The sequence below is a fragment of the Tiliqua scincoides genome, chromosome 2, assembly GCF_035046505.1.
Source record: "Tiliqua scincoides isolate rTilSci1 chromosome 2, rTilSci1.hap2, whole genome shotgun sequence".
In the NCBI taxonomy this organism is placed as follows: Eukaryota; Metazoa; Chordata; class Lepidosauria; order Squamata; family Scincidae; genus Tiliqua; species Tiliqua scincoides.
The window spans coordinates 257,575,747-257,599,700 of NC_089822.1; the positions used below are offsets into that span (position 1 = coordinate 257,575,747).

A 23,954-nucleotide genomic window follows, 5' to 3' on the forward strand; every position below is an offset into this window, starting at 1 on the left:
AAACAATGACAAGTCACGCTATGAAGTGAACTCAATTTACAGAAATCATGCCCACAAGGTGTGGTGATGGTCACGGGCTTCGTAAAAAGGATGAGAAAGATGAATAGAATATTATTTTATTGGTAGCAATTGGCCATAATATACCCTCTATATTCAAAGGCCATAAGCTGGAGACAAACAAGAAGGGATGGCTAACTCCATCGAGGTCCATTGTGAGCTTCTAGAGCAGTGTTTCCCAAACTGTGGGTCGTGAGCTGATTTTTGGTGGGTTGCGAAAAGTTTTTGAAATATTTTTTTAAAAACCACTTTGTAAGTACCCTTTGCCCAGTTTGCTGAAGAAAATCATGAGCTGGGACACTAACCTGTAGTATAATTCATAATCCCAAATTAAAATGTCATATTTTTTTCATTTCTTCTAGTAATTAGCATGCCATAGATCCCATGCATGTGAACCCAGTTTCAGCCTTCTGCCTGGCCTGGAAGTCCCAAACCATGCATCTTGCTCTCCAGTTCAGCTTTCTGGGTACCCTGGAATGACTGTAAAGGTTTGAGGGAAACAGTCCTTGAACATTTCTAGAGAGAGTCTAGCAAATTTCTACACATATATACTATATGTAAGGTTTCTAGCAGACTCAGGAGCACAGATCCCCAAATAATAATTTATTTTTATTATTATTAATTAATGAAATATTCTCTCTCTCTCTGTTTGTCTAGTAGGTCATGACAGATACAGGAAGATACATGATAGATACAGGAAGCTGGACTAGATGGGCCTATGGCCTGATCCAGCGGGGCTGTTCTTATGTTCTTAGATTGTCATTTTTAAAAGTGGGTCCCAGTGCTAAAAAGTTTGGGAAGTACAGTTGTAGAGGCATCTAGTTGGCTAGATGGACCCTTGATCTGTTCCAGCAGGGCAATTCTTCATACTCTTGGCCCATTTTAAAAAATGGAGATAATATGTAAAGGTGCATTAATTTATTTATTTATTACAAATCTTTACAGTTTTCTTCATTGGATCCTGCTGGTAAGAAAGACAACCAAACTGGACAAGCATTTGCTTCTTGTCAGCAAACTCAGCCTCCCAACTTTCTCCTTTCACCCTCGCCAACTCACCTTCTACCCGGCCTCCAGAAGTCTTCATCCCCCTAGAAATTCAATAGCAGCATCAAAAGTCAGGAGTGTTTCCGAGGTAGAATGGCGGCCCCAGCATCACTGTGAGGAAATGGCGAGGGAAAGGGCTGGGCTCATATTGCACGCTGAGTAGCCATATTGGGAGTAAGGGCATGACTAGAGGACAGGCTCACAGCCCCCAAGGTCCACACCTGCTATTGCATGACCTCTCTCAGTGTCCTTCCATTCACATCATTCAGCCTCTCCCCATCAGCTCTGCTGATTTCCCCCCAGCTTCAGTGCAGGTTCTTTTCTATCCTAGCCCTGCAGTCACAGGGTTCAAGTGGTTAAAGGCACACAGGGAGGGAGCTGGTTGATGACATAAGTGTGGTCAGAGCTGTCCATTGATGCTAATCTTAGCCACTGAGATGCTCTCCGTGGAAAAAACCCGCCCTTTCTCGTAAATGACAAAGAGGCTGTGGGAGTCCTCTGGAGCTGGTCCATCCAACGCTGTCATGGAGGAGTAGCCACTGGCTCCGCCCCAGATCTGCAAGGGCTCTTTCCACCATGAAGAGCCATTGGTGAAACTCCAGCGCAAAGTCATGTTGACCCCTGGGTTGGAGAAAGGAGAAAAAATGGGACCAGAGTCATATTGGGTTATCCTGGTGAAGTGTATAGGGCCTCATTTATTTTTAAGTTTTGGTATTTTGTCACCATCTTTGTGGCACCCTTCGTATTTTCTGCAATGATTTTGTAACCAAAGCAGACTGCTTGCCCTCCCATGACATATACCATGTGAACAAAAATATGCACATTTGATTAATTTGCGTGATTTATATAGGCTTCAGAATGCCCACTGTCCAAAGTTCTACAACTTCAGGCAACTTTGTTGCACCCTTACTGATGTCCGACCTTATGGGTTTCCACTCATTCTCTGGGCACAATAGAGGCTTTAAATATCTGTTTAATTTCTTCCTTGCAGCACACATGTACAGCAATACCTTGACTTTCATCCACTTGACCTTGCTGTTTCAGCCATTTTCAATTATAACCACATTTCAAATTTCATCCATGTGCTTTCCTCTTTCATCCAGTTTCACCCAACCTTCCACAATGTTCATCAATGTTCTTATGTTTATTTTTTCTTTTATTTCTGTTTATTTGGGTATTTGCATGTGTTACATAGTTATTTACATTTTTTGCTGGCCAAAATAAATTTGCAAGCTAAATAAGGCTATGCTTTGACATTCACTCATTTTTTATTTTTGTCCACGCTCTGGTTCCTAACCAGATGAAAGTGCAAGGTATTGCTGTATCTCTGGTAGTATGCAAGCATTCGCTGACACATGGTTTGGAAAAGACTGGGCTACCAAATAACCCCATAATCTTTTTCAGTTCCCTCCCTTCCAAAATATTAACTGTGATAGCTAAAAAGTTACACAGATTTACTCTTGCACACTTTGTTATAGGCACAAAGTTCTCCATTTGCTTATTTTAATCTTATTATACGGTTGAACCAGTTGAATCTTATTATACAGTTGAAAAGTTGAGAGACAACCCCCTCCCCAGCCTGTTATGTCCCTGACCCACAGAGGCCTTGATTGATCCATAGCCACATGCAGCCCATTCTCTCTCTCTCTCTCTCTCTCTCTCTCTGATTTCTCACTCACGTTGTTTCTCATGGGCTGGGTTGCTGAAGAAGACAAGGCCAGATTTGACCAGGGCCCCTGCAGCCACAGCTGGGTCCACCAAGGTCTCGTCAAAGGTCACGTTCTCCAGTGGGAGGGTGTCGCACGCATCAGAGCTGCGCACCACAATGCGGCAACTGCAGTGGTAGAAGTTCTGGTTCCTGGCGTTGATCACCACGGAGCCATCTGGCAGCTCATAGGGCTAGAAAATAATGGATGGAATAGACAGATCTGGGAAATAGAAAGGTTTCCTTGGCCTGAGTTGGGTGCACCACTCCTCTCCCCACTGCTTCCTCACACCACTTAGGATTTCCAAAGGATAAAGGAAGAGAAAAGCCACTGTCAGATGAGACTGATCTGAAATCTTGCATTCGAGAAGTTGAGAATCCATAAGCAGGGCACTAGAATCTGAGGCTGGGCGTCTGTAGGATATTAAAGTCCCTCCCTTGATTTTAAAAGTTGCATCTCTAATACAAGGTGTCCTGTGCTTCGTACTCCCACCTCACAGCAGTACTCATGTGCTCTGATAGCAAGAAATGCTTCCACATAACACGGAACTGCTCTTTCCCCCCCTCTGTGCTGCCAACAGCAATACAGCAAAGTGTCCACGCTCAGGATCACACCCACCTGGCATTCGTCAGGGTTGAAGTCACTGGGAAGCTTCACCCCACCATAAGGGATCCCATGCAGGGGCTGCCGCCCATATCGCCAGTTCGAGCCATGGTCGTCACTGAGGAGGCACAAGATTCCATCCCGGGATATCGTCCCATGACCACAAACGATCAAACGCCCCTTCTTGGGCTCATAACGTTTCTGCATCCCAGAAGTAATCAGGAAAAAAAAAAATTAAGCTGGTTTAGTTCCTCTTTCCTGCTGATGCTCATCACTCCTCTAACCTCTATCCCAGTGATTTTCAACCTTTTTTTCATCTCATGGCATATTGGGAAGGCACAAAAATGGTCCAAGACACACCAACAATTTTTTGATAATTGACAAGTTTTTTGACCACACTGCTGGTAAGGGGCTCACATTCCCCAGGTGACCCTACTAATAAATGACCCTCTCCCAAATTCCTGTGGCACACCTGGAGACCATTCACAGCACACCAGTGTGTCATAGAACAGTGGTTGAAAATGGCTGCTCTATCCCCATGGGAATGTCTTCTCCAAATATAAGACTATCTCATCATTGTAAAAAGGGACTTTTTTGCTCCTATTCGGTTTGCTGAGTGAGGTGGCATCTGGGAACTATGGGCTTTTTAGCAGCAGCCCCAGTTTTACAAAATCCCCTTCTGAGTGGAACTTGAAGATGCCTAACTCCGTTAGATTTCAGAAATGAGATCAAGGTCTTCCTTCTGGGGAAGGCTTTTAATTGATTACCAGAGTGACTTCCAGCCCAATTTACTATAACTCCCTGTGTTGCATGGTACAAATGCGGTGCCTGCTGCATCCTGCTGGGGGTTTTTGGCCTCCTGCTGACCTGTGGGTCTATTTGGACCTGTGCCAGCAATGTCACGGGTGCAAACCTACATGAACCCCTGAAGGCAACTACTGAGCCCAGGAAGGAGGTCCATTAGACACTGCTGCGGCTGAAACTGGCCCCTTCCCAGTCCTGATCTGCCCTCCTCCCCTCTATCGCTGTCTTGTTCCACCTACCCCCTCACCTCCTTCCCACCCCATAAATGATCTTACCTAGCCAGTGAGCTGGCACATGGAGCCAGCCACTCACGCTTGCAGCAGAGGCCATCCCGTGTGCTCCAGCATGTCACCTTTTGCAGTAGCAGGAAAGCACCTAGCGCTGCCAGAATGGTCTTACCAGTGGCTCTAGGCACTGTTAGGATTGGGGCCTTAGATGTGCAATTGACTTGGTGAGCTGGTGTAGTGTACTAGTGACTAAGGCTGAAAAACCTCGGTACACATATTTGACCGTAAGTTTTGGACTTACATTCAAGTAAACTTTTATTGGCTTGGACTGCCTGAGCCTGGGGCAGTCCAAGGTAGTGCCATAAATCAGGCAGTGCCTGTTCTAATCTCATCTCTGCCATGAACACACTAGGTGGCCATAAGCAAGTCACTCCCTCTCAGAATCAGCCCCCCCCATTTCAAAAATGGAGGTAATATTACTGACTTACATTATGGGGTTGTAAGGATTACAAGACAATACACACAACCCTGTTTTTATGAAAAGTGGCAAATAACTAAGCAAATGCCATCCCTATATCTGGCATGGGCAAGCTCACCTGGATGCCATAGCCTGGTCCAGGGGCAAACATGGTTGTGCCAACCTCCTCAGAGAGGTTCCGAGGGACGCTCCACGTGAGCCCGTCGTCACGGCTGCGAATGATCATGGTGCTGGCAGTTGAGCACTGCTTGTAGTGGGCGCAGAGGGAATACACTAGGAACACAATGTCCTTTTCTGAATCCACCACCACCGCCCCAAGGTTCAGCCCGTCTACCAGGGAACCATCATCGACAATAAAGGATGTTGGACTCCAAGTAGCACCTGAGAAAGGCAAGCAGACAACGTCATGTTGCAGTGGCCTTTTTTGACAACTTGCAGGTCTGGGCCAAGGTAGGCCTCAAAGTAATCCAGGCAGGTGCCTGGGGCTTTGGCACTGCCCCTGACTGGCCACAGTCATTTGCAAGGCCTCCCAGACTCCTCCCCAAACGTGACAATCTTAGCCTGAAAGCAACCTCATCAACGAGGCACCTCTGTTCATGTGGTCAACAAAGAATCTCTTGACATTGGGAAGGAGCAAGTGTGTATACATGACTGCTGCTAAACAACCTCCCACCTTCATCTGGACTGTGTTGCCAGCTCCTTGTGCCCCGTCCTTTTAACACCAGCTTTACTGGTAGACAGCAGCAAGTGACTGTGCTTGTATCGCCAAACTGCGAACAACTTTACAGCTGATTTCTGCTGGTGTTCAAGCTGACGTTAAAGGCAAAGGTGTGAGCTGGAAAGAGTCTTTCCCATCAGCTGGCAGAGAACACAATTCATTCATCAGTTCTCCAAAGCACTCTGTTCACTGGAACTTCCTTGGAGAATGTAATAAACAGGCCTAGGGGCCCTTTGCATGCGAAAAAGGCTCCTTCTGTTCTCAGAGGGAGTTTAATGCTCTGCATAACTCTGGACTCCATCCTATGTTTATGAGATTTTAACTGTTCTGTTATTCCCTGACTCATCAGGGATAGAGGTCAGGAGAGTACATGTCCGACCATTCTTTATTTCTTTTAAAAGATAAAAACATAAGAACATAAGAAGAGCGTCACTGGATCAGGCCAAAGGCCCATCAAGTGTAGCTTCCTGTATCTCACAGCGGCCCACCAGATGCCTCAGGGAGCACATAAGACAATAAGAGACCTGCATCTTGGTGCCCTCCTCTGCATCTAGCATTCTGAGGCAGTCTACTTCTAAAACTAGGAGGTTGCATGCACCCATCACAGGACATAAGAACAGCCCCACTGGATCAGGCCATAGGCCCATCTAGTCCAGCTTCCTGTATCTCACAGCGGCCCACCAAATGCCCCAGGGGGCACACAAGACAACAAGAGATCTCCTGTTGCCACTCCCTTGCACCTGACATTCTGAAGTAAAATTTACCTCAGATCCTACCTCCTGCTTTTCCAAGCTCAGAAAAGGAAGTTTCAGGTGCCTGGGAAGCTGACAAAATGGGCCACAATGCCACAGCTTTCAGGACTGGAGAGAGCCAATCCCAGGCCAATACCTGCTATTTACACCTAAGCCATTGTACACTCCCTCAGTCAGTAACTGTTGAGAAGCACATTGTTGAGGGACGCCATGAGGTGATTCCCTTGCTTTGCTTCACTGCTGCTTGTCTCATCACATTGCACCCTTCAGCCACAGGAATGGTGTACGGGCTTCAGCTCCCTGCCTGAGATTACAACTTTTATCTTAGTAACTTTTAACTTATCAACTTTTATCTCACTTCTATTCTCAATGAGGAGGAGGTGAGGAGGTGGAAAGGAGTGTGTGTCAAAAAAAGGGAAGGTAGAAACTTTGGCAGTGCTTCAGAAATCCATTTGACTTGGGCTTGGCTTGGGTGGGAAGAACAAAGCAAAAGTTTTGTGCATGCCTTCCCCTTGCAACCCACAACACTCCTTTCCCACCACACAGCCTCACTCCCAGTGGCGTAGCTAGAGGGGGTGCAAAGCACTAAGTTTTTACAGTGCCTCACCACAGCATGCAAGCAGCTCCTCCCCCTCCCCTTTGGAGCCATTCGGGTGGTGGGAGCAAAATGGAGGCAATGCCTTGATTTTGCTCCCACCACCTGGAATGGCTCCAAAGGGGGGGGGAGGAGCCGCTTGAACAGCGCATACAGGTGCCTGCAAAACCTAGTGTTTTTGCACCCCCTCTAGCTATGCCACTGCTTACTCCGTTTCACTCTCCCAACCCTCGGGAGTGCAAACCTTTGTCCTGCGACCTGCGGAGGGCAATGAATTTTGCTCCAATGTCAGAGGCAGAATGTTTTCTGGCTTCCGCAAAGGCCAAAAGGGTGCCCCGGGGTGTTGCTGTGATGAGAGGGATCCGATACGTGTTCACCTCCCCGATCACGCTGCCGCTCACCCACAGCAACTGCTCCATGGCGATGATGGGCTTCACCTGCAGAGATAAACCCAGGAAGGACTGTTAGACCACAGAAGACAGGGCATCATTCTTGTGGGATCTCAGGAAAACAGGCCGACAAGGGGAGACAACCAGTCCCTAGACCAGCAATTTTCAACCACTGTGCTGTAGCACACTGGTGTGCCGCGAATGGTCCAAAGGTGTGCCGCAAGAGTTTCGAGGAGGGTCATTTATTAATAGGGCCATTGGGGGATGAGAGCCCCCAACCGGCAGCCCAGCATGCTTTGTCAATTGTCAAGAAACAGATAGTGTGCCTTGACCATTTTAGTGCCTTGTCAGTGTGCCATGAGATGAAAACGGTTGAAAATCGCTGTCCTAGACACAGGCTATTTCTGTCTCTTGGAGGGAAGGAATGTTGGCCATTGGCTTTTACATACACGAAGTCCAACCTTATCAAACTTTCCAGCACTGATGCAGCTGTGCCAATGGGGTATGTGAGGCATCCTGTGGTAGGGAGGGGCAGTCACGGGGGCTGGCTCAGAGGCGTCCTAAAGGAACAATTGTTCCCTTACCTTGGGCTGCATTGGTGCTGGAAGTTGGTTAGGACTGGCCCACCAAGTAGCAAAATGCCCATCAGGAGAACAGGCACAAAGCTAGGAAAAGATGACAGTGAGAGTTCAATTGTTTGAGGGTAGACTTCAACCCTCCCCCCTCCAGATATCAGAAAGCCTTCCAGATGTGACCCGAAAGCACTTCTGTTCACATCCTGGTTCCTTTATGAAACAATTGCTTTATGAAAAAATTGCTAGGCAAGATGCCATCACTACTTCCTGTGGCAAGGGGTTCCACAGACTAATTACATGCTAGGTAGAGGAATTATTTGTTTACCCAGCGTGTAATTAATCAGTGGAACTCTTACCACAGGAAGTGGTGATGGCATCTTGCCCAGATGCCTTTAAGAAGGGATTGGACAAATTTCTGGAGGAAAAGTTCATCAAAGGTTCATCAAAGCACCTAGTCATGATAGGTATGTGCAAGGTAGAGGTAGGCTGCCTATGAATGCCAAATGCAGGGGAGGGCACCAGGATGCAGGTTGTGTCTTGTCTAGTGTGTTCCCTGAAGCATTTGATGGGCCACTGTGAGATACAGGAAGCTGGACTAGATGGACCTTTGACCTGATCCAGCGGGGCTCATGTTATTATGTTCTTTCTCTGTCCTGAGAAGGGAGAGCTGCCCATAGAATACAGTGGAAAAATTCAGGGTTTTTGCACAGCTGTGGTTGGGCAGCCACTGCTGCCCAACCCCTGCCATTCCTCTGAGGCCTAATCTCAGACCCATTTTTTCCCACTGCCCCCCCTCCAGACGACACGACCAGACATCACTTCTACTCACATCCTGGAGGTCAAGTGAGTCCTCCACCGGGGATTCGGAACCCACAGTGAGTCAAATCCATGGGTTCCGAAATTGCAGATATAAAGGGCCCATCTGTATTTCTCTAAGCAAAATATTAATTGCTCCTGGGTTTTAGACAAGGGGAGGGCAGACGACTGCAGAGTAAAGAGTCAAGCAAGGTCTTCAGCTATATATAACAGTGGAAGGAGGGATGTTTGGCTTAGAACAAGAGTGTTGCAAGCTGTCTGTGAAATGAACCCTTTCGACAAACAATCCTGTTGATCTTTTGTTCTGATTTGTAACATCCCAGGGTGGCAATCACAGGGAGGAACTCTCCCGGAGTGCAGTGTTTACCAGTTCAATTTACACATATGATTGTTACATACTGTATTTATTTCTCCCACCCACTCACTTCCTACAAAGAAGACAAGTTGATTTTTAGTCTTGCAACAACCCTGTGAAGCAGGTTATGCTGAGAACCCAATTAGGATGATGAGCAAACCATGATCTGATTGTCTGGTTACCATCAAACTTGCAGCAATCATCTTAAACCACACCACAGATACAGAAAAGGGCACATCTGAGCCAAAGTTAATTACTGTATGTTTGAATGTAGGGCAGAAGCACTCTGGTTTTGTCTTGAGGATTTTAATCCAAATTGAGGAAACATCTAAAGAGAAGGTGAAACTCGATGCAGTTTGTTACATACATCTTGTATATTTCCCCTGGTATTGCAGAGTTGCTATTTCTGCAAATCATGTGATCAGAGGTGCTGATGATGAATCATTCTGCAAACTAGTTAAAAGGCATACATCAAACTACCCGAGATCCTGCAGGCTAGTTTTCCATTGTGGTGACAAACCTCGGTCAAGGCTGTACTATCAGACTGTGAGGGTGTGTGAGTGTGTGAACCGAATGCCTCCGCACAAAAAACGATTCTTTTAAACAAGAAACAGAAAGATAAAGGAGAACGGAGGAAGAAACTAAGGAAGATAACGAATCAAGGGCTTAAATCTTAGGGAGCTAAAGGATTTGAAGCTTGCCTTTAACACAGACATGTTGATTTTATTATTTGGTATGGAGGGCAGTAGCATAGCTAGAGGGGGTGCAAAGCACTGAGTTTTGCACAGAGTCTCACCATGGTGAGCAAGCGGTCCCTCCCCTTTGGAGCCATTTCGGGCATGTTTTGCTTCTGCCGCCTGGAATGGCTCTGAAGGAAAGAGCCACTTTCATGATGCATTCAGACACCTGCAAAACTTAGTGCTTTGCACCTCCTCTAGCTACGCCTCTGTACTGCTGACATTATCTGCACACACCTGGGAGCATCTAGACTAGCACTGTCATTATTGAGAGCTCTGTCTAGGAACCGAAGAAGCTTTGGGGTAGCACTGCAATAAGCCCTTCTGCCTTTGGGAACTCCCTCTAGGAACAGACAGTTCTACTCAGGCAAGCGGTCCTCGGACCTTTCCCATTTCCAGAGGAATCTTCTGATGGCAGAAGCCCTAGTCCAGCAATTTTCAACCACTGTGTTGTGGCACACTGGTGTGCCTTGGATGGGCCAGAGGTGTGCCATGGGAATTTGGGGAGTGCCATTTATTAGTAGGGCAATTGGGGGATTTGAGCCCCCTACCAGCACCATGGTGTGCCTTGTCAATGGTAAGAAAAACTGATGGTGTGCTTTGAAAATTTTAGCACCTTGTCAGTGTGCCTTGAGATGAAAAAGGTTCAAAATCTATCTGCAGTGTGCAACCTCCAAAACCCTACAAATGGCAAACTTGAATCCAGCTCACTTATCCATAATCATGGATACACATGATTCAGCATGGATTCACATGAATCCAGCACAATCCATCAGAGCATCATGTAGGAAAATCATTCTGGAGGAAGGGCAGCATTGTAAATCACCAGGCTTTTACTGGGAAGGTCACAGAACCATGGTCACACTGACCTTTAATCTGAAATACAGCATGTGGGGAAAAAACAACAACTTTGTTTAACTGGCACATATACCTAACAAAGGAGCAGAAAGCAATGCAAACTATGGAACTCTTCTTTACAACTAGACTGAGCTCCATACCAGGGAGTTGCTGTGGTGTGATCTATTTGTACAGATCACACGAAACATTGCATAGATCACTGTAAGACATGAGACATGTAAATCAAGCCCACAAGGAGCTGTCTTGTCCATTTGTGGAGTTCTCACTTTTGGAGTTCTCTTTGGTAAGCAACAGAGAGAAACCAAACAAAATTTAGAGAAGTGAAGTCCAGGTGCATTGAGTTGGATTATATCTGTTTATTATATAATATATCCAACATAAAAGGCATGCAGTTTCCTAACCAATTTTGCTAAAGATTGCTCAGTCTGATCTGTGGTTAGTAGTTTTGAGTCTTGCTGAAATCTTCTGTCAAATAAAATCACGCCTATTGTTTGTTGGGCTCTTTGTTTCAGCCTTGGAACTCTGATTTAATCTAAAATGATGCTTGTTCAACACAGGGTGTGTTTGCTCAAGAAGATGCTAATAAAGGGGGATACAAATAAGTTGTGACATGGCAGGGGAGGGAAAAGAAAGTGCACACAAGGAAACCAGTCAGGCCAGTGGCATTGCTAGGGGTGTGTGGGCTGCACAGGGTGATGCACACGGTGGGGGGGGTATGACACAAGTACTCACCAACATTTTTTAAATCTTGTCATTTTCAAATAACACCATTAAATACATCAATCGATGCGTAATTTCATGCCAACTGCAAACAAGCCGCGTTTAAATATTTCTATTCTGTCAAAAGTTATAGCCAAAAAACCAGTGGGGGCGAAGCAGTGTACATTACCAGGCCCACTGCCCAGGGAACTGCCCCACCCACTGCATGGGAGGACATCCATCATAGGGGTGACATGCTGGCCTCCTGCACCGGCTGACACAAACCCTCGTGACACCACTATGTCACTGTTCTGGATAAGCATACTCAGGCAAATGGAGCTGATTTACAGCAACACCTGGAATCTGTCAGCTTCCTTCAGCTTCCTTCAGAGATATTGGCTGGTCATTGTGGTGCACCTCAGGAGTGATTTTCCTTAGCTGCTTGTAGGCAGACAATTGACTAACTGCCTCAGAGCCCAATCCTATCCAATTTTCCAGAACCAGTGCAGTCGCAATGCAACCCCAAGGTAAGGGAACAAATGTTCCCATACCTTAAGGAGGCCTCTGGGACTGCCTCCCCACCACAGGATGCAATGCATGCCCCATTGGCATGGCTGCACCAGCAGTGGAAAATTGGATAGGTTGATGTATTTAATGGTGTTATTTGAAAATGACTAGATTTAAAAAATGTTGGTGAGTACTTGTGGAACAGGACTGGCTCCCCCTTATTTAATTATTTCTTTTATTTTAATTTATTTATAATTATTTATTTTAATTTGATTGATGATGTCACTTCTGGCCATGACCTCACTTCCAAGGGGTCCTGGACAGACTGTCATTCTAAAAAGTGGGTCCCAGTGCTAAAAGTTTGAGAACTGCTGCAATAAGGTGTTAGTAAGTTGACACAGGGGTGTGTGTGTGTGACTCTACAAGTTTTCAAAATCACTAAAATCAGAATTTGGAGGAACAATCCCATCATGTTATATATCAATCAACGGGTAATTTCATGCAGAATGCAACGAAACAAGCCACATTGACATATCTGTGCTCTGTCAAAAGGTTCAGCCAAAAAACCAGTGGGGGTGGGGCGATGGAACCTACATGGGGTGACGCACAGGTCTTCCACACTGGGTGACCCGAATCCTAGTGGTGCCACTGAGTCCAGTACATTGTATCTCACAGTAGTCCACCAGACGCCTCTCGGAGTACACAAGAACAACAAGGTAAGTTTATCCTATTGCCACTCCCTTGCATCTGGCATTCAGAGAGAGGCTCTTTCTAAAACCAAGAGGTTGCATGCAGTCATCATGCCGGTGGAAGATCTCAGGCTATGAACAACAGCATCCTTCTTGCCATAAGTTGGATTGTCAGGTTTCTGACCAGCAGGACCTGTATTTCTGGCTGTACAGGGCTTCTTTTAGGCGGTTAAGTGAACCTGTATAGAGCTGGTGAAGGCAGGGGCAGAGGTTTCTCCACTGATCTATGTTCATTCAGGATCCATATTATAGGAATGTCTGCATTAAGTTCCTGCCTACTATGTATGCTTACCCAGAACAGATGAAAAATGATGTGAGTTGTGGTGTAGCTATCATGAGGCATAACAAAAACAGCATCCCCAATCAATGTTCTTAAAACAGTAAATAACAACAACAAAAGGCTGCAGAGACATATACAGGTAGTCCCTGACTTAAGGACATCCAATGTACAGACACTGCAACTTAAAGATAGCCACATTGTGCTTTCAGGCAGATGCAGTCCAACTGCTCCAATGTTTTTGTGCAAATGCAACAGTGTTGGTTATGGAGACAGAGAGAGAGACACACACTGGTTTTTGAGAGGGAGAGAGAGATGCTGAGCTTTGGAGACGCAAAAGGTGGTGGGTAAAGGAGAGCGAGTGCAATCCTTAATAAAACTGTACTCATGCTCCTCTCCAATGAATACAAATGCAAACTGCAAGTTGTCATAAAAAGTAAAATGCAAATTGTGAAATACAAGGAATACAAACGCAGCTTCCTTCACTCATCTAAGCTGCTCCAAGAACTGTTTTGTCCATTGAACAACAGAAAAAAGCCGTAATACTTTATAGAATTTTGTCTCATAGATGCTCACCTATGCCTTGGAAATGTCTTTGCCTCCTTTATGGAACTCTGAAATGGCAGCACCCCTGCTAATCTAGCCAAAGTGAAGCATATGAAAGACCCACTGATTTCAGCCCAACCAAGTTAAGTGAGGGTTTTGGAAGTCAATGGAGCCTAAAAATGCTTCCTGTGACCAGATCTTCTTGGACATTACGGAAAGGTTCCGATGATTCAAGAACAGAAGGAACGGCTTCTGTACTTCTTCAAAGGTGACTGTTCTCTTCCCTGAAGTGTCTTCTTTTTCAAACAATAACCTCTCCCCCCATCCCCACGATGGAGAATGTTTGAATTGCCTTATGATGCTGAGAGTGAAGTCTAGCATTTAAGATGTTTATTCTAGCCTCACTATTCAATTACTCAGCAGCACACTGCATCATGCCAGGGCTGAATGGCTTCCTTCACATAATTGACCAAAGTAACTGGAGCGAAACGGATGAATTTCACAAACTAAAAACTTGTTCCTGGTGAGGCTGATCCATTCAAAATTGAGCAATTTTATATCTCACAGATTTCAACCACATACGTGACTTTTCTACATAGAAATCAGCTGAGAATTTATTATAAAGACTTGCGGTGTTTGAAAATGGTGGATACAGAAGACACCTGTACTGCCTTTCTGCATAAATGTTCCCAAAGCAGTTTGTATTATATTTAAGAAAAAAAACAAACAAATTGGCATCTTGCCTGAATGCCTTTAAGTGGGGATTGGACAAATTTCTGGAGGAAAAGTTCATTACGGGTTGCAAGACATAGTAGGTATGTGCAAGCTCTTGGTTTTAGAGGCAGGCTGCCTCTGATTGCCAGAGGCAGGGGAGGGCACCGGGATGCAGATTGTGTCTGTTGTCTTGTATGCAACCTGGGGCATTTGGTGAGCCACTGTGAGATACAGGAAGCTGGACGAGATGGGCCTTTGGCCTGATCCAGCAGGGCTCTTATGTTCTTAAGGCAAGCTCATGCAATTATAAACCCATAGCAAACACAGCAACATAAACAGAGCCCAAATGAAAGCTGATTACTTCCTGATCAGAAAGTCTGCTAAGACCATGTCTCCGCAACACCGGTGATGTATGTTCCCTAATGGGAATATAGCAGTGTTGCTCAAGCTGTGGGTTGGGACCCACTAGGTGGGTTGCAATCCAATTTCAGGTGGGTCCCCATTCATTTCAAGGTGTATTTTATTTTGAATACATTGGACTTGTTGCTACTATGGTATGTGACTGTATTTGGAGAGATGTTACAGATGTGTACTTTTAATAGCATAATGTATATGCTTTGAACTATGATAGTCAACGGGGCTTACTCCCAAGTAAGTGTGGAAAGGATTGCAACCTTTGGAATGTTAGGTGTGCACATATACATATATCTGTGTATTATTTAGGTTTATATTCTCTCTGCGGTTCCCGTACAGAGTCTTCACCTACTAAATGTTTATGCCTAATAAAGGTTGACTTGACTTGACCTTTGGAATGTTTGGGGATTTTTTTTTTTTTTACACAAATCAGCAACTGCTTCTTTCTTTTAAATAAATTTTTTAACTTGTAAATATCACAGGGGTGAACTATGCCCCTGCCTTAAATAGAAGACGTAACAGGCCCTGCGTCACCTGGAACACCTCTGCTGGACATCTCTCTGCAGATGTGTTGGTGACAGGGAAGGAAGCTTTCTTCACTGCCATAATAACCATGGAATAGACTTGAAAATGGTCAAACCTGGCATGAGCTTTCCTCCACTATCATTCTAGTTGCCTGCCCAGCACTTCATTGCCTACAGCTCCAAAGTAACCAAGAAGCCATCCTGGCTATGCGACTGGGGAGAGGATGCTCAGCAGCAACTGTGTTGACAGTCCTATATATATTTATTTTATTTATAATGATATTAAAAAGAAAAACAATATTAATACAAAGAAAAAACTACACAGAATATACCTAACAGTGCAGCAAGAGCAAAGCTAAAAATTTCTAATTACTTCCTGCATTTATATTAATGATCTAAATTTCCACTCTTACAAAAGCTACATCTCCAACAGTCCCTCCTGTGACTAATCCAAGCCATTAGTTATTTGATTTTTCTCTGTAAACCGCTTTGTGAAATTTTAGTTGAAAAGCTGTATATAAATACTGTTAATAAATAAAATAAATACATAATCCTAAACTCATTAAATCATAAGTCTCTCTTGCAAAAAGTCAGTAATTGGTTTCCAGTTATTCATAAAGGTTTTTGTTTGATTTCTCTTTAAGTAAAGTCGTAAGTTTATCTATTTCTGCAAAGTCCGTAACTTTTGTCCACCATTCTTCAATCGACAGTAGATCCGTGGTTTCCCAATATTGTGCAAACAGTTCTGACCACTTCCTCACCCCAGAGGAAAGAGAAACCAGAGCCACAGTTGGACCTCAACAGAACTGCCAGCCAACCTCAGAACCACAGGGACTCTATTTAGATCCATAAAGCCCTTGACATCAAGTAAAGCTGATAGGTCTGCCACCCTTGCAGAGGTTAAGAGTTCTGATAAAGAGCTAAACAACACTATCATACCTCAATGCTACTTCCTGCTGAATATCCCTTCCAGCACTACCTAAGCCTAAAAGTGTCAAGAAATTGGCAGGGCATGCTGCATCCTACTGAGAGGACACCTTGTGAACAGGACTGTCAACAAAGCAGACAAAAGTCTGACCTGATTAGTTTTTTTTTTTTTTTTTACTCTGAGGTTAGTTGTCATAAGCAGTAGTGATTGTGACATTTCCAAACCCCTTCAATGGATTTCCCCAACATTTCAGTCTTTTTTTTTTTTAAATAACTGGTACACCTCAGGCAAACAGAGAGATTTTGCCCCACAATCCTCACTTGCAACAGTTGAGTTCCACCCCCCCCCAGCTCCATTAAAAAACAGGTTGGCCCCCATCCCCATGCTTGATCCTTGAGACCACTCTGTGCAAGTATCAGCTTTTTAAAATAATTTCAAGAGTTATTATTAGTTACGTTCCTGTTTCACCCTCCCTCCCTCCCAGGAGCTCAAGGTGACATACCTCTACAAGGTCCTCCCCCCCTCCATATTTCTTTCTCAGGAGGGAAAGGGCAGGAGGTCTGGTCTAGAGGGTAGAGCCTCCATTTGCCTGAAGATTAACATCCACAAGGTCGGCAGTTCGAGGCCACCGGCACCGTGCGACCTTGAAGCAGCTGGCAAGCTGCAGCTGAGCTGTTCCATCTGCTTGGAGCGTGGGAGGATGGAGGCCAGAATGTTAAACCAGATCGGAGTGTAACATCTTGAATGTGGTGGTTCTTGAAAGAGAGAACCTTCTTTCAATTTGTAAAAATCCCTGCGTGGATTTAATAAGCCTGCCTGTGTAAACCGCCTTGAATAAAGTCTTGAATAAAGACCAAGAAAGGCGGTATATAAATACTGTATATTATATTATATATTATTATATTTCTCACAATTCTAGGAGGTAGGCTAGGCTGATATTGCATGATTGACCCAGGGTTATGCAGAGAGCTTCACGGCCAAGTGGGAATCTACATCCAGGTCTCCCTGATCTGACCATCTAATTTGGGACATTTTGTGAACTCAGCGGTTCCCAAATTATGGGTTGGGACCCACTGGTGGGCCACAACCTGATTTTGGATGAGTCACCAAAGGGTGATGGAAAGATCAGATAACTAATTGCCTCAAGGCCTGAGGCTATTCAAAAATCAGATACTGTACTGTAATTACCCTGCAAAGAGCTCAGGTCTTGCAGTTTGCAAGATAGCTACTACTTGCCTTGCAAGGAGCTGAGTTTTGCAGTTCCTGTAAATATAGGGAGGCAAATGTTTGAACTTCTTTTTCTGGTTATTATTACTTATAAATAAATAAAATATATCTTTCTAGATATATCTCCTATATATCTTTCTATATCTCCTTTTTTAATGTTTGGTAAATCTAGGTGGGTCCCAATAGAGTGGTGTTTTAAAAAGTGGGACCTGGTGCCAAAAATTTTGGGAACCACTGCACTAACTGTTACACCACACTGCCTCTGTTGGTGTACCTGTTCATGAATTGGGGTATCTTGTGGGATGTGGAGCAAAGCAGCTTTATTCCTGTAGGGTTCAAGTCTAAATTTGCCTCCTGAGCATCCCACCCTGAGCAACTGTGAGGAAGAGTAGTATATAAAAGCGATAAAACAGACAAGATAGCAAGAGCATTGGTAAAGTCATGTCTGAGGTTAAATTTAAAGAGATCTCAAAGCACCCCAAGGCAAATGGAAGAACATCAATGGAACAAGACAGCACATGTTGGGAAGGGTGCTGCCAAAGACCTGGAGGCATGAAAATAAGAAATAAAGGAGTAAAGTTACAATGCCTTCTACCCACTGATGTTAGGAAAAGACAACATTAACTCTTTCTCTCCTCTGGGAAACTAGCTCATGAATCTAGGCCTTGTTGACACTTGGGGTGCACACACATATCCACAATATAGGAGGGAACAGAAAAATCACACCTGTATACCACGTTAATTCCCTTAGAATGATTACCACCCAGTCACCCCAGTTTTTTACTCATATAGACACATATGCCATTTCCTTTTCCACTCTCAGGTTAGAAGCACAGCTGATGTTTAGTCACACTGTAAACACTCCCATTACATGTGTCACAAGGTGCTTAAGGCAGCATTGTACATTGAACCACCAAGTCAATAGTTAATCATTGCAGTTTCTAAAACTTCTTAACTAACCTGCCTCCAAGACTGGAAAACTGGGTTCTGGATATTGAGAACCTTTCACACTTTGGGTGGCAGCCAGATTCCACACACGTGGCAGGAAGACTTGGTCAATCAGGCCTCCCAAGTGCATTTCCCTGACTGTTTAAGGAGTGAGCACAGATCCATTAAACTTAGGGTGCAATCCTAATCCCTTATGTCAGTGCTTTCCAGCACTGGCATAGCGGTGCCAATGGGATGTGTGTGTCACTCACACTGATAAGGCACTAAAATGGTCAAGGCACACCACCAGGTTTTTGTCAATTGACAAGGCACACCATACTGCCAGTGGGGGCTCACATCTCCCATTGATAAATGACCTATTAATAAATGACCTTCCCCCAAATTCCTGTGGCACTCCTGTGGACCACTTGCGGCACACCAGTGTGCCACGGCACAGTGGTTGAAAATGGCTGATCTAGAAGGAAAGACGATGTAAGTGGATATAGGCATATGTGTAGAGTAGAACTAGTGAGGTTTATTATTTTCTCTGTAGCTATGTATGTACTGACATCTCCAGCTGCCCTTGAGGAGCCCACTGTATTGGGTGGCAGCTGCTTAGGTTACTAACCTCAGTTACAATAAAGAACTTTTCACCTGGATTCTGGTGAATGTGTGTTCAAGGGGGGGATTGGATGTCTCAGAAGAACCCAGGGGCTTGCGCGGGCAAGTCACAAATGGAGCTGGGGTGGCCCAAGCTCTTCACAGGCAGTACAGTAGAAGCATATGGGGATACTCATTTGCTTGATATTTCTGGTACTGTCACTATCAGTTTCTCTACAATACAATCCTATGCATGTCCACTCAGAGGTAAGTCACTTTGTAGTCAGGTTTTCAATCATCCCCGACCAGTGGTGCATCTAGAGGGGGTGCAAAGCACTAGGTTTTTCAGGTAGCCTCACCACAGAGTGCAAGCTGCCTCTCCCCCTCCCCTTTGGAGTCATTCTGGGTGGGGGAAGCAAAACAGAGGTGAATGCCCAGAACGGCTCCAAAGGGGAGGGGGAGGGGGAGGGGCTGCTTGCACACTACAGTGAGGCTCCCTGCAAAACTTAGTGCTTTGCACCCCTGATAGCTATGCCACTGTCCCCAAGTTTGTGTCACGGTCCACCCTTTGCTTTGTTTCACGTTCAACCTGAGGAAGAATTTTGGAGAACACAAAAACTTGCTCACTACTCTGTTTAAAAAAACTGGTTCTAACAAAAAGTATTCTGGCACTTTGGCTACCTTACCAGGTTACTGAGAGGATAAAACAGGATAACCCCAAGTACATTGTGTTGTATGGAAGGAGGTGGAACACAAATGCAATACATATGGTCCTATGATGGACCTCCTCCCATGCAGTGGTCGGGACAACACCCCGGGGTGGACATGGTGATGTACTATTGCCCCACCCCCACTGGTGTTTTGGCTATAACATTTGATAGAATAGAGATATTTCAACATGGCTTGTGTCATTGCATTCCATAGGAAATTACGCATGATGGTATTATTAAAAAATGCTAAGACTTTAAAAATTTTGGTGTGTTGTGTTGTCACCCCCCCCCCATGTGTGGCCCACATCCCCGTACCTCCCTAGCGAGACCACTGGCTATAACTTAAAAGAAATTAAAATCAAAATATTCAGATAAGAGAAACAAATGTAAGCTGGCAATAAGGGTTGTGAAAAAGGAGCACATGTCTAAAAACAGCCGGGCTAACAATAAGAATGTCTTCAAATACATCAAAAGCAAGAAAGCTACCAAGGAGGTGGTTAAACCAGATAATGAGAGAATTAAAGGGAAGCATGAAAGAGGATATAGAGATGGTAGAGAAGCTGAACAAATTGTTTGCCCTTTGGGGACAGGGAGACCTTCGTTATTTCAGTCATTTTCAACCACTGTGCCACGGCCCATTGGCGTGCCGCAAAATGTCTCCAGGTGTGCCATGGGAATTTCGGAAAGGGTCATTTATTAATAGGGTCGTTGGAGGATGTTAGCTCCCCCCCCCCCACTGGCAGCACAGTGTGCCTTATCAATTGTCAAAAAACCAATGATATGCCTGGACAATTTGAGCACCTTGTCAGTGTGCCCAGAGATAAAAAAGATTGAAAATTATTGCGTTATTTTATTTTCTCTGTAAACTGCTCTGGGAACTTTTTGTTGAAAAGCGGTATATAAATACTATTGTTATTCAGCCTGGGAAGGCAGCTCATCTGAGAGAAGGAAAACTCTGATCCCAAACCTCCACTGCCTTGTGGCTACATCCAGTTATGGAAAAGGCTTCAGGAGTCAACCTCGAGGCAAAATCCGGAGCCGGAGTCCCTGAGGCAGTTCATGGCTGAACACAGTCACGTTCTGGCAACTCCTGCGACGCCGCTGGAACCAACCGTATTGGCCTCTGCCTTTCCATTGGACCATTTCAGCGACGTGGAGAGGGGGGATTTGCTGCATGGGTAACAGCCTATCCTCCATACCTACTTTACCCAGGCTTCGCGCACTGGAGAGGACACTCTGTTCCAGAACCACCATTCAGAGCGTGACACCATAGTCTTCCAAGACTGAAGGATGCCAACAATAATAATTTCACTTTCTGAAATCATTTTAAACTTCAGTTGTTTACCAGACTATCGCTATAGTGGTTCTTAAACTTTTAGCACTGGGACCCACTTTTTAGAATGAGTCTCTGTCAGGACCCACTGAAAGTGATGTCATGACTGGAAGTGACATCCTCAAGCAGAAAAATTCTTAACAATCCTAGCCTGCAATTCCAGGAGGAAGCCCCACTGACTATCATTGTTAAAAGCATATACAGAGTAGCCTGTTAAAAGTACAGATCTGTAACATTTCTCCAAATGCAGTCTCACACCATGGCAGCATCAAGTCTAATACAGGCATGAGCTGCTTAACAACTGTTCACTTAACAACAAACCACATATATGACAGTGGTCAAAGCACAGTAAAGATGCTCTTAATGAGGCAATCATGTCTCCCAGAGCCTGCAGCAGAGTGTCTGCTTACACAACAGAGAGGTTCTTAACGCAAAGAAGAGGCAATTGGTCTGCAGCAGCCTGTGCAGCCAGCTAGTGTTGGGCAGGGAGTGTCTGCATACACAACAAAGGCACTAGATTGGACTGAATGTTCACTTAATGACCTAATCACATAACAACAGGATAAGAGAACGTATCCCCGTTGTTAAGTGGAGCACGCCTGTATATGAAAAATAAAACACTGAAATGAATGGGGACCCACCTGAAATGGGTTCGCGATCCAGTTAGAGAAACATGGTGCTACCCAGTATTTATTCTCTTGTTTGCTGGGTTTGTTGGGTTTTTTTTAAAAAATGAAAAGCACAGTACAAAGGAATTCAATGCATACATATACATTAACCCCCCTCTCTCCCTCACCCCAGCCTTTGGGTGACCCCATCCTGCCACTGACAGCTTGGGCCAAGCTCACAATAGCTTGTGCCACACACTCCCTGCCACCCACAGCTCAGCCTGCAAGAGATGAGATGCCCCCCTTGTGCCACCACTGAGTGGAGGAAGGGGGGCAACACCTGTCTGGACCAGGGGTCCAGGCAGCCTCCCCTCTGGGGACCTCACAGCCAGGAGGGGCTCCTGGCTGGCTCCACTCTACCTGGTCAGGTGTGGCCATCCCTCTCGCCTGCCAGCAGCCAAGGGCCAGGAGCAGCAGAGTCCAGAGGCAGAGCCCCCTCCAGGCACCGCCTGGGCTCTTCCAAAGGTGGGGTCCCCTCCAGGGCTCCCCTCTGGTCCTCATCACTGCTCCCTTGAGTGTCGCGGTCCCTTTAAATGCGCCTCCTCAAGCACCAGCCTTGCTTTTAAACTGGCAGCAAGCCCCGGGAACTCTCAGGTCAGTAGCACGCCTCTGATTGGCTGGCTGAGAGGGGGAGGTGTTTCCCCATCCCAAAGAGGTACAGCCACAACATCACCCTATTCCTGAAGAGGAACTTCCAATCCTCAAACGGCTCTTAACTTCCGCAAGCAAAGGGCTTTCACCACAGAGATGTCGCGGCCCAGAGCGGCACCACTCAGAGAATGCTTTCCACTTTCCCGGAAATTCGAACTGTTATGTTGACACTCTAGGTTAGATTCCCACCACTCCGTGACTTCATAAAGGGACAGTCGACTGCACACTCACCATGAGGACTTAAATAGAAAGGAAGCTACTCCTGTGGGATCTTCAAATTGTATTCTCCCCTATGGCTTGGGGGCTCAAGCAGATCTACCCCCCATGCAACAACTGAGCTACAGCAGCATGTAGAACCTCCATGTACAAGGGCAGTTTACCTCTGAACTGCAGATGCTGGGAACAAACCACATGGGAGGGTAACAGCTGCCATCAGGTCCTGCTTGGAAAGCTTCCCAGCCTGATGAAGCAAGGCTCTAATATGATTTAGAAGCGGAGACACATGAGAGGCTGCTATCTCATGTGGCTTACCTAGGGAATGAACTTGTGAACTGCAGGCTGGAGAGGTTCAAGGCTTTGCTACTTTCCTCACGGTTCCTCTCCTTTTGAAGGATACACTGGAAAGTTCTCTTCTCTGCGCATGAACCTCATGAGGTCTCCTTTTCACACAACTTCCCTGGAACCCCTTAGCTGCACTCATACTAATTGCTATGGACAGAATTCATGCCTTTTGCTTCACAGACAGTATGTTGGAAAGCATTCCTAACCAGCTGCCACAGGCACCACCTCGAGTGAAGAAAGGGAACCAGACAGAAAGTCTATCCTACCTCCCAGCCTTGCGGCAAGATACTCCTGTATACTTAGAATGTGTATGTATTGTATTGTATTGGCAACCTTCAGTCTCGAAAGACTATGGTATCGCGCTCTGAAAGGTGGTTCTGGCACAGCGTCTAGTGTGGCTGAAAAGGCCAATCCGGGAGTGACAATCCCTTCCACACCGGGAGCAAGTGCAGTCTGTCCCTGGTCTGTCTCCCTGGCTATGGGCCTTCCTTCTTTGCCTCTTAGCCTCAGACTGTTGGCAAAGTGTCTCTTCAAACTGGGAAAGGCCATGCTGCACAGCCTGCCTCCAAGCGGGCCGCTCAGAGGCCAGGGTTTCCCACTTGTTGAGGTCCATCCCTAAGGCCTTCAGATCCCTCTTGCAGATGTCCTTGTATCGCAGCTGTGGTCTACCTGTAGGGCGCTTTCCTTGCACGAGTTCTCCATAGAGGAGATCCTTTGGGATCCGGCCATCATCCATTCTCACGACATGACCAAGCCAACGCAGGCGTCTCTGTTTCAGCAGTGAATACATGCTAGGGATTCCAGCACGTTCCAGGACTGTGTTGTTTGGAACTTTGTCCTGCCAGGTGATGCCGAGGATGCGTCGGAGGCAGTGCATGTGGAAAGTGCTCAGTTTCCTCTCCTGTTGTGGGCGAAGAGTCCATGACTCGCTGCAGTACAGAAGTGTACTCAGGACGCAAGCTCTGTAGACCTGGATCTTGGTATGTTCCGTCAGCTTCTTGTTGGACCAGACTCTCTTTGTGAGTCTGGAAAACGTGGTAGCTGCTTTACCGATGCGCCTGTTTAGCTCGGCATCGAGAGAATGAGTGTCGGAGATCGTTGAGCCAAGGTACACAAAGTCATGGACAACCTCCAGTTCATGCTCAGAGATTGTAATGCAGGGAGGTGAGTCCACATCCTGAACCATGACCTGTGTTTTCTTCAGG

At 45.7% G+C, this 23,954-nt stretch overlaps 1 protein-coding gene across 2 annotated transcripts; it reads right to left on the reverse strand.

Annotated features, from left to right (window-relative positions):
* Window positions 1-701: 701 nt before the first annotated feature.
* NEU1 (neuraminidase 1) lies at window positions 702-22,094 on the reverse strand. Of its 2 annotated transcripts, none has more exons than XM_066616286.1 (6): window positions 21,898-22,094; window positions 7,229-7,421; window positions 5,038-5,300; window positions 3,426-3,611; window positions 2,781-3,000; window positions 702-1,722 (listed from the first exon to the last, which is right to left on the reverse strand). In XM_066616286.1, exons 1-6 carry the CDS (start codon window positions 22,036-22,038, stop codon window positions 1,502-1,504), a joined length of 1,224 nt encoding a protein of 407 aa, XP_066472383.1. In that variant the 5' UTR covers window positions 22,039-22,094; the 3' UTR covers window positions 702-1,501. The 2 variants fall into 2 exon arrangements, with proteins under 2 accessions (XP_066472383.1, XP_066472384.1); XM_066616287.1 differs by lacking the exon at window positions 21,898-22,094 and adding an exon at window positions 8,778-8,857.
* Between the last annotated feature and the right edge of the window lie 1,860 nt (window positions 22,095-23,954).